This window comes from Cydia amplana, chromosome Z (assembly GCF_948474715.1).
Source record: "Cydia amplana chromosome Z, ilCydAmpl1.1, whole genome shotgun sequence".
Lineage (NCBI taxonomy): Eukaryota > Metazoa > Arthropoda > Insecta > Lepidoptera > Tortricidae > Cydia > Cydia amplana.
Genome location: NC_086096.1, coordinates 28742847 through 28754895, shown reverse-complemented (window position 1 = coordinate 28754895; position 12049 = coordinate 28742847). Strand labels below are relative to the sequence as shown.

The 12049-nt window shown below is 43.9% G+C and overlaps 1 protein-coding gene across 1 annotated transcript in view; it reads left to right on the top strand.

Annotated features, from left to right (window-relative positions):
* The window catches only part of LOC134661435 (AP-3 complex subunit delta), a 28124-nt gene that overhangs the window by 12543 nt on the left and 3532 nt on the right, over positions 1 to 12049 (top strand). Inside the window, exons 14-16 of the mRNA XM_063517530.1 lie at positions 5235 to 5376; positions 7185 to 7314; positions 9740 to 9992. Coding sequence (XP_063373600.1) covers positions 5235 to 5376; positions 7185 to 7314; positions 9740 to 9992 — 525 coding nt within the window. The remainder of the gene's footprint in view (positions 1 to 5234; positions 5377 to 7184; positions 7315 to 9739; positions 9993 to 12049) is intronic.

The following is a 12049-nucleotide window of genomic DNA, read 5'->3' as shown; positions in this document are numbered from 1 at the left end:
CTAGTCCTCGCGAGAGTTCAAAATACAAAAAATAACAGATAACAGATGCGAATTATTTATATATAGTGAAATTGTAGATAAACGTGACTTGAAGAATTTTACCTACTTATTGTATGCAACAGCGGTTTACTTTGTCATTTTAAAGATTGTTATTTTAATTAGAAATAAAAAAAATGTGCTATGCAAAAGTCGCCACACTTATTTATTATTATTACATTATCGATATATACAAAAATAGACTGTAGTAAATAATTTTGATTCGTAGGGCTAATTATTAATGTAATTATCCGAGTGTGTGTATAATCTGGACCGATAGGATTTATAAATAAAGTTACAAAAACAATTTACCTTTAAGGTAGTCGAAGTGTTCGTGACAGTCCCAGTACATGTAATTTTTAAACTTATGACACCGTCAAGAGGTCACAGGCAGATTATCATCTTATTGAGCATTAGCATGTCGAACTCAAGGAAGCGTATACTGTTTGTAATAACAGGTTGGCCATCTGACAGATCATATCAAATCCAGATCAACGCCCCTAGACTCTAGATCTAGAATGATCACGCCTGAATCTCGCACCTTTTAAGTCTTACTATTTATAATCCAATAATTAATTTATTGATTTAAACCTTTGTTTGCACATAACAGTTTGCTTGCAGCTATTGTCGAAAAGTGTATTCCAATATTTGCCTGTGTTATACGTGGCTTATATTAATTTATGCTGTCAGTCGGGCTTAATAAAGCATTTTAACTTTTCTTTTTGTCACCAATTTTCTTTTGATATCAAATTTTGGTACGATGTTATTGTCATTTGCTATGCTGTTTTCCATTTTTCTTGTACAGTACGAAAAAATAGCGCACACAGCATTCCTGATAAATATAAACCTTGAATGCCATACAATACACGCGAATTATTGAGCTTTCTTGTGTTTGCAAAAAGGCTGTAATCGAATGCAAAGCGACATTTCTTATACAACACTGATATCCATGTTTCTTTCATGGTAACTGTAATTCTATTAGTGCAGCAGAAAAGCGAAATTTTATTTTGCAGGCAGTGCAGAGGCGAATTAAATATTGTGAAGCCATTGCGACCAGCTCATAGTGAAGTTTATACGTGTAGTATGAAACTGACAAATAATAATAAGTTGTATAAATGTGCGACTGTCTTATAGTAACGGCAAGGTTGACGAAAAAAAGCTAAAAAGAAAGAATTTTTTAAGTATATATGTTTGTTTCTTTTAATTCAATTCAAAGATTTATAAAATCATAATTTTAGACGTCACGCTCTATCCGTAAATGTCATATTTTTATTCATAGCATTATGAATGACATAGGTTATACTTATTGGCTACGTGCGAAGTACATGGTGGGGGTAAGCAAAGCGATCGCAGCGCATGCGGTAGTGAAAATTAGAACTAAAAAAGGATAGGTGTCTTTAACATTTCATACAAGTTATATGGCTCGAACTGGAACTTTCAGTTACGATTACTCCTGAGACATTCATTTAAATTGTATGGTGTAATGGACCGTTGTAATCTGTATGAAATACTTAATATAACTAACGTAATTATTTTGATAATAATTGATGCTGTATCCGTGTAAAAAGCTTTGCAAATGCCACGTATTATACACTAGAAGTTAAGAATGGGTATAATAAGTTATCCTTAAAAGATAGACATACACCATCGCCGACTTTTTTGTAGACCCATGAAAGAGAGGCAACCGCACCATATATGGTATCGTTATAGCTCAAACGGATTAGGCAGCGTTTTCGATTAAAGCTCCTAGCCAGCGTGTTTTTTTTTTCGACAACATGGTCATATTTTCACTATTTTAAACAAAACCTTAATGAGTTATATACCTAAACCTTCCTTAATAATCACTCTATTGATAGATGAAAATCGTGTCAAAATCCGTTCAGTAATTTTTGAGTTTTGGAGTAGTTTTATAAGAGGTAGTAAATAGACATTTTCCTCTAGAGCAGCGGTCGGCAACCCGCATGCGGCCCGTGAACCTGTCACTTACGGCCCGCGAGCCTCCCTGGCTATTTTTTATGTAATATTGACAAACGACAATGTCTGATAAAGTCATAAATATTAACTATGTGGCCCTTGGCTGCTAAAAGGTTGCCGACCGCTGCTCTAGAGTTACGGATGCTAGGTTGCGTGACAGTCGTGCACGTAGCGAATAAGCAATCATTTTATTAATGTTTGCAACTAACTTATTGTATAGTTATTTCATTAATAGCACCTCTTTGTTTCATATTTGTCTATTGCAAAACTTATCTGGTGACCTATCTTATCTGGTGATCAGAAAGGGATTAGAAATAACAGATTTCCATACACTTACGTCAAAATCAATATGGATTGACAGCTATCTCAATCCCTTTCTAATCGCGATTCAGTAATAATAAGTTCATACTTATTATAGTACCTACTTCCTATAAAATGCCTAGAGTGTACCTGTGTAACACACAGTTTCAACGAGAAAAGCAGAGCAAAGTCTAAACACAATCTTGTTCCTCGCGTTATCCCGGCATTTTTGCCACGGCTCATGGGAGCCTGGGTTCCGCTTGACAACTAATCCCATGATTTGACGTAGGCACTAGTTTTTACGAAAGCGACTGCCATCTGACCTTCCAACCCAAACGGGAAACTAGGCCTTTTTGGGATTAGTCCGGTTTCCTCACGATGTTTTCCTTCACCGAAAAGCGACTGGTAAATATCAAATGATATTTCGTACATAAGTTCCGAAAAACTCATTGGTACGAGCCGGGATTTGAACCCGCGACCTCCGGATTGCAAGTCGCATGCTCTTACCGCTGGGCCACCAGCGGTTTTTTAAAGTCTAAACACAATAAAAAAAAATTAAAAACGTTAAGTCATGATTACGGAACGCATGCTTTCAACGTCCCGTCATCATTTATATTTTATATGATATTCAACGACGGGTACTTTGTCATGATGCCGAGCAAAACCTTCGACTGGCATTAATGTCTTTTGAAAAATATCAAAGTAATAATGCCTACAAATGTGCACGCCATGCTTCATTAGCCGGGTTCACACAGAGCGAGCATACGCGCGAGGCAATTTCGTTTCTCGCTCTGTGTGGACCCGCCGTATTGCTCAACAGTGCTCATGTTTAGTTATATATGCTGCTTGCGTCACATGCACCGGAAACACGCTTAGATATCAACTACTAACTGATTAGGAATATGGTAAATTGGGACACAAACCCTGTGTCTGTCACATTCAGGGCTCGAACTTCAAGTTCAGGTGACGTATGTAATAAGTTTTTGGCAAAAATTTCATTTTTGGTACAAGCTTTTATCGCTGACTGTACTTTTCTTACGACATACAACTAAATACTCATGGAGACAATTCTAATAACCCCTAACACAATTAGGTTGCGTTGTTTCATCACAGAGTTCCTATGGCCACCTGTCTCCATCATCAGATCAGCTCGATGGTACCATAATATTGCATTGTCACCCGACTTACATGTGTATGCAAAATTTCAGCTCAATCGGAAACCGGGAAGTGGATCAAATTTAACTTGCAAGATTCCATTACATAGTTAGTTACATACAGGTCGACCTAATAATAGTACATTACTGCAGACGCCGGGAAAGAAGGGCTTGCCGGGTGAGTAGGTATAGCCGGCCGACCGTAGGGAGGCCGGATAGTGATACGAAGCCGGCAAGACCTTTTCACGGCTAGGCATGTATAGTGCTTTTCTCAAACATGCAATGAAATAAAAAAATAGACCACAAAAAAAAACAAATTTATAATCTTTATAATAAAAATCCAACTTCACAACAAAAGTTTTTTAATGTTCCTTCCAATCCCGCCATAATTGTTTTTTTTTTACGGAAGTCGTCCGTATTTCGCGTGTGTAGTGTTCGAATAGACCTTATTAGGGCCATTATACACAATCTGATAATAAGAATCTCAATTTCTATAAATAAAATAAATGCAGAGGATTTTAAATATTGTCTATGGTCTCTGGTGACTTACGTATAGACAAAATTTTAAATTTATTCATCAACACATTGAATCATACAGATTCGTATTCTTAATATCAGTACGTTCGTGTATAACAGGCGTTAACACGGATATTTTGGTCCGATAACCATTCATTCATTAAAAAAAAAAATATAATTCGGCTGTTTAGCCTGTTCATGGACACACCCCATGTTTACATTAGAATTTAAAAAAAAATTACTTCCCGGCCTAGGCCTTCAATTTCGTATGAAATTCCTTTACAGTTCTCTGGAGTTGCTCCGCCCTAAACGTGATACTTCGAAGCCTGATATAACGCCCGGAGCGACGACATTTCATTGCATGTTTGAGAAAAAGCTTGTTAAAAATGACGGCGTTTTCACAGAGGATGATGTGTCAGAGATTCTTACCCTCGAGTTACACAAAAAGTTTTTCATCACACTTACGAAGAAAAAACTAAATTTTAAGCGAAATAATTTCAAACTTTCGTCCGCCATATTGTCATTTTTGATAGGTTAGGCATCGAAGGCACAGACCTGATAGCAATCAGCCACGATTGAAAATTATGTAAAAATATTTTGATCGGCCATTAAACTAATCTGATTAAACATTTTTAAACATGAACTAACATATTAAATCGTTAACGTCATTATTTTAAAAGTAAAACTCTTTTATACCTACTTGGTTCGCATAAATTAGTGACATAATAAATAAAAAGCTTTTTCCATCATAACTCCCACGGGAACGATTATAGGCTTTGTCCTGAATAGGACATTACATACCTAGGGAGGTGAATTCGTGAATGCTCCAATCGCAGGTGTTTGTGACCAGACCATAAATATGCGATCTGGGGCTCTACGAATTACCGCCCGTGGTATGTCTAAAGTTTTACGTCTTGCCTTGGGCAGGAAGCGGGGAGAAAATCCCACTTACGGGCCTTACGGGTGACGTAAACCAATAAGTCGTGTGAGATGACTTGGTAGTCGGAGGGTCGAAATGGAGTTTAAGTAAAACCAAACATTACCGAAGTTGAGTTGTATTCTCGGTATCCAAGTATAGAGAGAGTAAATCTAAACATAACACATATTTATAGACTATTATTGCTTACATGCTATTTATACAATTACGTGCGTCGCATATTTATGTCGCAGGCAGTAACGTATAGTTACTGTTAATATGTTAACTTGGGCATATAGTACACGTGCACGCGAGAACCTTAAACCCCCTGGTTGCAGTCTGAACCTGGAGGAGTGGTTGTCGCGCGACCGCTGGTCTTCGGAGAGCTCCAGCTCGGAGGAGGAGGGCGAGCCGGTGTTCGCCGCGCCGGCGCCCGACGCGCGCCCCACCGCGCAGTTCACGCAGGAGGAGCTGCACATGGTACGTTCCCGGTTACACCAGGGGCCTTACCACCATGCCCTTATTGCGATTCAGTTTAAAGTCCTAAACAGAATCTATCATGGTAAGGCCCCAGGCCTCGCGATTCAGCTAGTTGGACGGACCGCGGCTATAATGCGAGCACTGACAATCCAACCTCTAGACTGAGCTTAGGCCAATTCTTTCATGAAACCGATGCTGCCAAAAATACGCGGGTGCGGGGGGACGAGGTGAGCGAATCCCGTACCGTGATTGGTCCGTTCAAAGACACGGACCAATTACGGCACGGGATTGACTCGAAGATGGAGTAACGCTACCGTATGTGTGGCAGAGGGGGTAGCGCGACTATGCTATGTCTAGAGGTTGGATTGTCTGTGATTCCCGGTTACACCAGGGGCCTTACCACCATGCCCTTATTGCGATTCAGTTCGCCAACAAACTGGTTACAGTTTGGCGATAGTATAAATTATGTTTGTAAGCATGTACCTTTTGTGTAAATAAAAAAAAGTTTAGGTTCTGAACAGAGTCGCAATAAGGACATCATGGTAAGGCCCCAGGCCTCGCGAGTCAGCTAGTTGGCCGGACCAAGGCTATAATGCGAGTAACGCATGCGACGGGCTTATAAATGTAGTTGGCGGCTAAACAGAAGTTGCTAAACGCGCGAGGTGTTCAAAATTATCTTGACACGCTCTTATTCTCTTAACAATAAAGTCGCGTCAAGATCATTTTGAACACGTCGCCCGCTTAGCAACTTCTGTTACTGACTGTACTCTTTGTACGAGATAACATTCGCCCCCAATAGTAGATTGTGTCACAAGGAAGTAAAATGACATATTTATCCTGAACGAAGCGAAGGATTCTATGATAATAGTCCCGAGCGTAGTGTCTGAGGATTTAAGTGTTTACAGACACAATACTGCTTTTTACATCCCTTCAAACTTCAACATACTTACGACGGAAATGACAAAATATGATTAGATAAAATAGATCGTATTACGTTTACCGAGCAGTTTTTACCTTTTTTTTTCACATCTTTAATGCGTAAAAAATTAAAATTTGGGTTTAATTTGCGTATTGCAGCTATAACACATACATCTCATAGGTCCTAACTACCCGTACTAAACCATAAAGGTCAGAGAGGTGCAAAACTATACCATAATATATATATATTTTTGCAAAATAATGTTTATACTCTCGAATGCCGGTACGAGGATCCGCGTGCGAGGAACAAATAATCCCAACAAGATATATAAAAGAAAAAGCGGCCAAGTGCGAGTTGGACTCGCCCATGAAGGGTTCCGTATTTAGGCGATTTATGACGTATAAAAAAAAACTACTAACTAGATCTCGTTCAAACCAATTTTCGGTGGAAGTTTACATGGTAATGTACATGTACATCATATATTTTTTTTAGTTTTACATTTTACCACTTTGGAAGTGTCTCTCGCGCAAACTATTCAGTTTAGAAAAAAATGATAGAAACCTCAATATCATTTTTGAAGACCTATCAATAGATACCCCACACGTATGGGTTTGATGAAAAAAAAATTTTCGAGTTTCAGTTCGAAGTATGGGGAACCCCAAAAATTTATTGTTTTTTTCTATTTTTGTGTGAAAATCTTAATGCGGTTCACAGAATACATCTACTTACCAAGTTTCAACAGTATAGTTCTTATAGTTTCGGAGAAAAGTGGCTGTGACATACGGACGGACAGACAGACGGACAGACAGACAGACATAACGAATCTATAAGGGTTCTGTTTTTTGCCATTTGGCTACGGAACCCTAAAAAGGTTATCATTGTTATATAGCTACGCGAGGCGCGGCGGCAGGAGCAGGCGAACAACCCGCACTACCTGAAGGACGACTCGCCGCGCTCCTACCAGCAGGACGACGTGCCGGTCGCGGAGATCGCGCTCGAGGTGCCGCTCGTGGTGCGCGGTCAGTATCCTACTACATTACACTACGGTCTGATAGCGTGTGAGTCAGTAGGCGAACAACCCGCACTACCTGAAGGACGACTCGCCGCGCTCCTACCAGCAGGACGACGTGCCGGTCGCGGAGATCGCGCTCGAGGTGCCGCTCGTGGTGCGCGGTCAGTATCCTACTACATTACACTACGGTCTGATAGCGTGTGAGTCAGTAGGCGAACAACCCGCACTACCTGAAGGACGACTCGCCGCGCTCCTACCAGCAGGACGACGTGCCGGTCGCGGAGATCGCGCTCGAGGTGCCGCTCGTGGTGCGCGGTCAGTATCCTACTACATTACACTACGGTCTGATAGCGTGTGAGTCAGTAGGCGAACAACCCGCACTACCTGAAGGACGACTCGCCGCGCTCCTACCAGCAGGACGACGTGCCGGTCGCGGAGATCGCGCTCGAGGTGCCGCTCGTGGTGCGCGGTCAGTATCCTACTACATTACACTACGGTCTGATAGCGTGTGAGTCAGTAGGCGAACAACCCGCACTACCTGAAGGACGACTCGCCGCGCTCCTACCAGCAGGACGACGTGCCGGTCGCGGAGATCGCGCTCGAGGTGCCGCTCGTGGTGCGCGGTCAGTATCCTACTACATTACACTACGGTCTGATAGCGTGTGAGTCAGTAGGCGAACAACCCGCACTACCTGAAGGACGACTCGCCGCGCTCCTACCAGCAGGACGACGTGCCGGTCGCGGAGATCGCGCTCGAGGTGCCGCTCGTGGTGCGCGGTCAGTATCCTACTACATTACACTACGGTCTGATAGCGTGTGAGTCAGTAGGCGAACAACCCGCACTACCTGAAGGACGACTCGCCGCGCTCCTACCAGCAGGACGACGTGCCGGTCGCGGAGATCGCGCTCGAGGTGCCGCTCGTGGTGCGCGGTCAGTATCCTACTACATTACACTACGGTCTGATAGCGTGTGAGTCAGTAGGCGAACAACCCGCACTACCTGAAGGACGACTCGCCGCGCTCCTACCAGCAGGACGACGTGCCGGTCGCGGAGATCGCGCTCGAGGTGCCGCTCGTGGTGCGCGGTCAGTATCCTACTACATTACACTACGGTCTGATAGCGTGTGAGTCAGTAGGCGAACAACCCGCACTACCTGAAGGACGACTCGCCGCGCTCCTACCAGCAGGACGACGTGCCGGTCGCGGAGATCGCGCTCGAGGTGCCGCTCGTGGTGCGCGGTCAGTATCCTACTACATTACACTACGGTCTGATAGCGTGTGAGTCAGTAGGCGAACAACCCGCACTACCTGAAGGACGACTCGCCGCGCTCCTACCAGCAGGACGACGTGCCGGTCGCGGAGATCGCGCTCGAGGTGCCGCTCGTGGTGCGCGGTCAGTATCCTACTACATTACACTACGGTCTGATAGCGTGTGAGTCAGTAGGCGAACAACCCGCACTACCTGAAGGACGACTCGCCGCGCTCCTACCAGCAGGACGACGTGCCGGTCGCGGAGATCGCGCTCGAGGTGCCGCTCGTGGTGCGCGGTCAGTATCCTACTACATTACACTACGGTCTGATAGCGTGTGAGTCAGTAGGCGAACAACCCGCACTACCTGAAGGACGACTCGCCGCGCTCCTACCAGCAGGACGACGTGCCGGTCGCGGAGATCGCGCTCGAGGTGCCGCTCGTGGTGCGCGGTCAGTATCCTACTACATTACACTACGGTCTGATAGCGTGTGAGTCAGTAGGCGAACGACCCGCACTACCTGAAGGACGACTCGCCGCGCTCCTACCAGCAGGACGACGTGCCGGTCGCGGAGATCGCGCTCGAGGTGCCGCTCGTGGTGCGCGGTCAGTATCCTACTACATTACACTACGGTCTGATAGCGTGTGAGTCAGTAGGCGAACGACCCGCACTACCTGAAGGACGACTCGCCGCGCTCCTACCAGCAGGACGACGTGCCGGTCGCGGAGATCGCGCTCGAGGTGCCGCTCGTGGTGCGCGGTCAGTATCCTACTACATTACACTACGGTCTGATAGCGTGTGAGTCAGTAGGCGAACGACCCGCACTACCTGAAGGACGACTCGCCGCGCTCCTACCAGCAGGACGACGTGCCGGTCGCGGAGATCGCGCTCGAGGTGCCGCTCGTGGTGCGCGGTCAGTATCCTACTACATTATTACTACTACTACTACGGTCTGATAGCGTGTAAGTCAGTAGGCGGACGACCTGCGCTATCTGAAGGACGATTTGCCGCGCTATGGAAAATGGCGTCGCTGCGCAGTTGCGTCTAGCAGCTGCCGAGGAGTTGACTAGACGTCGACGCACGGAAGACGCTAGTGTAGGGTGGCTATATATTTTATTTTGATAATAGAAACATTTAATGATATAGTTAATGTTATGCTAATTTAGCTTATTAATATTCCAGCCAAGCGATCCGACGCTTACCTGACCGTGTCGATGCGGGAGAGTTCAAAGAAAACCAAGAAGTCGAAGCGAGCGGGCGGCAAGCGGAAGAGCAAAAAGGAGCAGTGTTCCGAGTCGGAGAGCGAGGGCGAGGTCGCGGCGCGGCCCGTGGTGGCCGAGGGCGGGGAGCTGCCCGAGGGCGCGGCGCCGTCCGACGAGGAGCCCGCGCCGCCCGCCGACGACCCCCACCGCGCGCTCGACCTGGACCTCGACTTGTAAGTTGACACGCACGTGCATGATCAATGTCAGCCCGCGCGCCCCAGCGCTTTACTATGAAACTTAGCGAACTCTTTAAAGCCGGCCACACACACTAGGTTATAACCGATGGTTATGCCTGCACAGTTTACTTGTGCAGGCATAACTGAACGTGTGTATGACATGACTCCTTGCCTGCGCAAGCAAACTCCTTGCCTGCGCAAGCAAAATTGAAAATATCAAAATTTATATTTTTTGCCTGTCGGTTGTGCTTGCGCACTTCGCTTGCGCAGGCATAACTGAACGTGTGTGGCTGGCAGGCTTGATAGGCTTCAGTTATCCAGTGATTGCCGACGGGATAGGTCGCACGTCACTGTGCAACAATGTCGTCTCGCAAACGGAATGCAATTGTAGAGGATTTTTAGGGTTCCGTAACCAAAGGGTAAAACGGGACCCTATTACTAAGACTCCACTGTCCGTCTGTCACTAGGCTGTATCTCATGAACTATGCTAGTTAGACTGTTGAAATGTTCACAGATGATCTATTTCTGTTGCCTCTAGTACAACAAATACTACCGGCCAAGTGCGAGTCGGAGTGGGGCTCCCATGATTTTTTTTCCGTTTTTATAGATAATGGTACGGTACCCTTCGTGCGCGAGTCCCACTCGCACTTGGCCAGTTTTATTATTTTTTAAGTGTGGAGTGGATTCATGGTTTGTATGCGTGTATGGCTGACGAAATATAAACCTAATAACGCTATTGCGTCGACGTCAACCACCGCTACCGGCGGTGCCATGATGGTTTGAACTGAGAGTTTGTGCAGGTTTGTCGTTACGTGTGTGTGCCCTATGGAACTCGGTCGTGCCTGTTGGTTTTGCTTGCACAAGCAAAACCGACACGCAAAACCTAGTGTGTGTGGCCAGCTTTACGATACAAACAGTTTGGTGCAACCGACCCTTATACCAAGTGCCAGTTGCACCAAACACGTTAGCGGAGGGTCATTCCACCGTTTCGGGTGTTACACTTGAACTCATAAAATAAGGTTTTATTCGATATTGTAAATGAACTAGGGAGGTTATAATTATTGATTCATCTACTACTTTGATAATATTTTCTTTTCCTGAACTCACATAATTAAAATATAAGAGCAATAACGAGAGAATCACTAAAAAGTAGCTGTTTCGGGTGTTACGCGAATTGGCCTATACCTTCTGACCATCAGTCCCAAAATGCATAATTTAGCGAATTTTCTCAAGTAACCTCCAGTTTTATTTATGTCAAGTAATAATAGTTAATATAGTCTACTGAAACACTGAAGTAACACTTAGTATCACTTTTTAATTAATTTTAATAAAATAATTTACCTGTTTCGGGTGTTACGAGTACGAAATTAAGGCAGATATATACGAAATTATGGCTTATATTATTGAAATTATTGTCTTTTTAATAAATTCGATTAAAAACATAAGTAATAAACGGAGAATTATTATAAAATACATTAATCTGACAATAAAAACTATTTCTCGAAGATATCATAGTTATTTTTCTTTCGATGCTAATATTTCCGAAAACATTCACTTAATCAAAAAATGGTTGATGGTGACACCTATTCATTTTGAAAGATCTATCCAACGACACCCCACATCACAGGATTAAAGGCGAAAAAAATTTAACAATATTATGAAAAAATATTTTGTAAAAAAAAAATTGTTTTGTAATTTTTGTGTTACTACTTTGTCGACATAATTGATTTATGTGTCCATGCCAAATTGCAGCTTTCTAGCACAAACCATCACGGAGAAAAGCCGGGGACAGGCAGACAGACGATCAACACGTTTCGGGTGTTACACAACTTCAAACTTTAACCTTTTGGCCGCCGAACCTAGTCCGCAAAGACGCTCACTCACACGCCAGAGTAAATTTTAAGTAAACAACTAATAAAAAGTTTAGGGATTGCAAATAGTGATATCGATATTTACAATTTATGGTAAAAATCTTCTCAATTTGGCTTTGTTCTTACCCAACTTTAATTTATTTCGAAAATGCCAAAAATTTACATATTTTTTACACACGACAA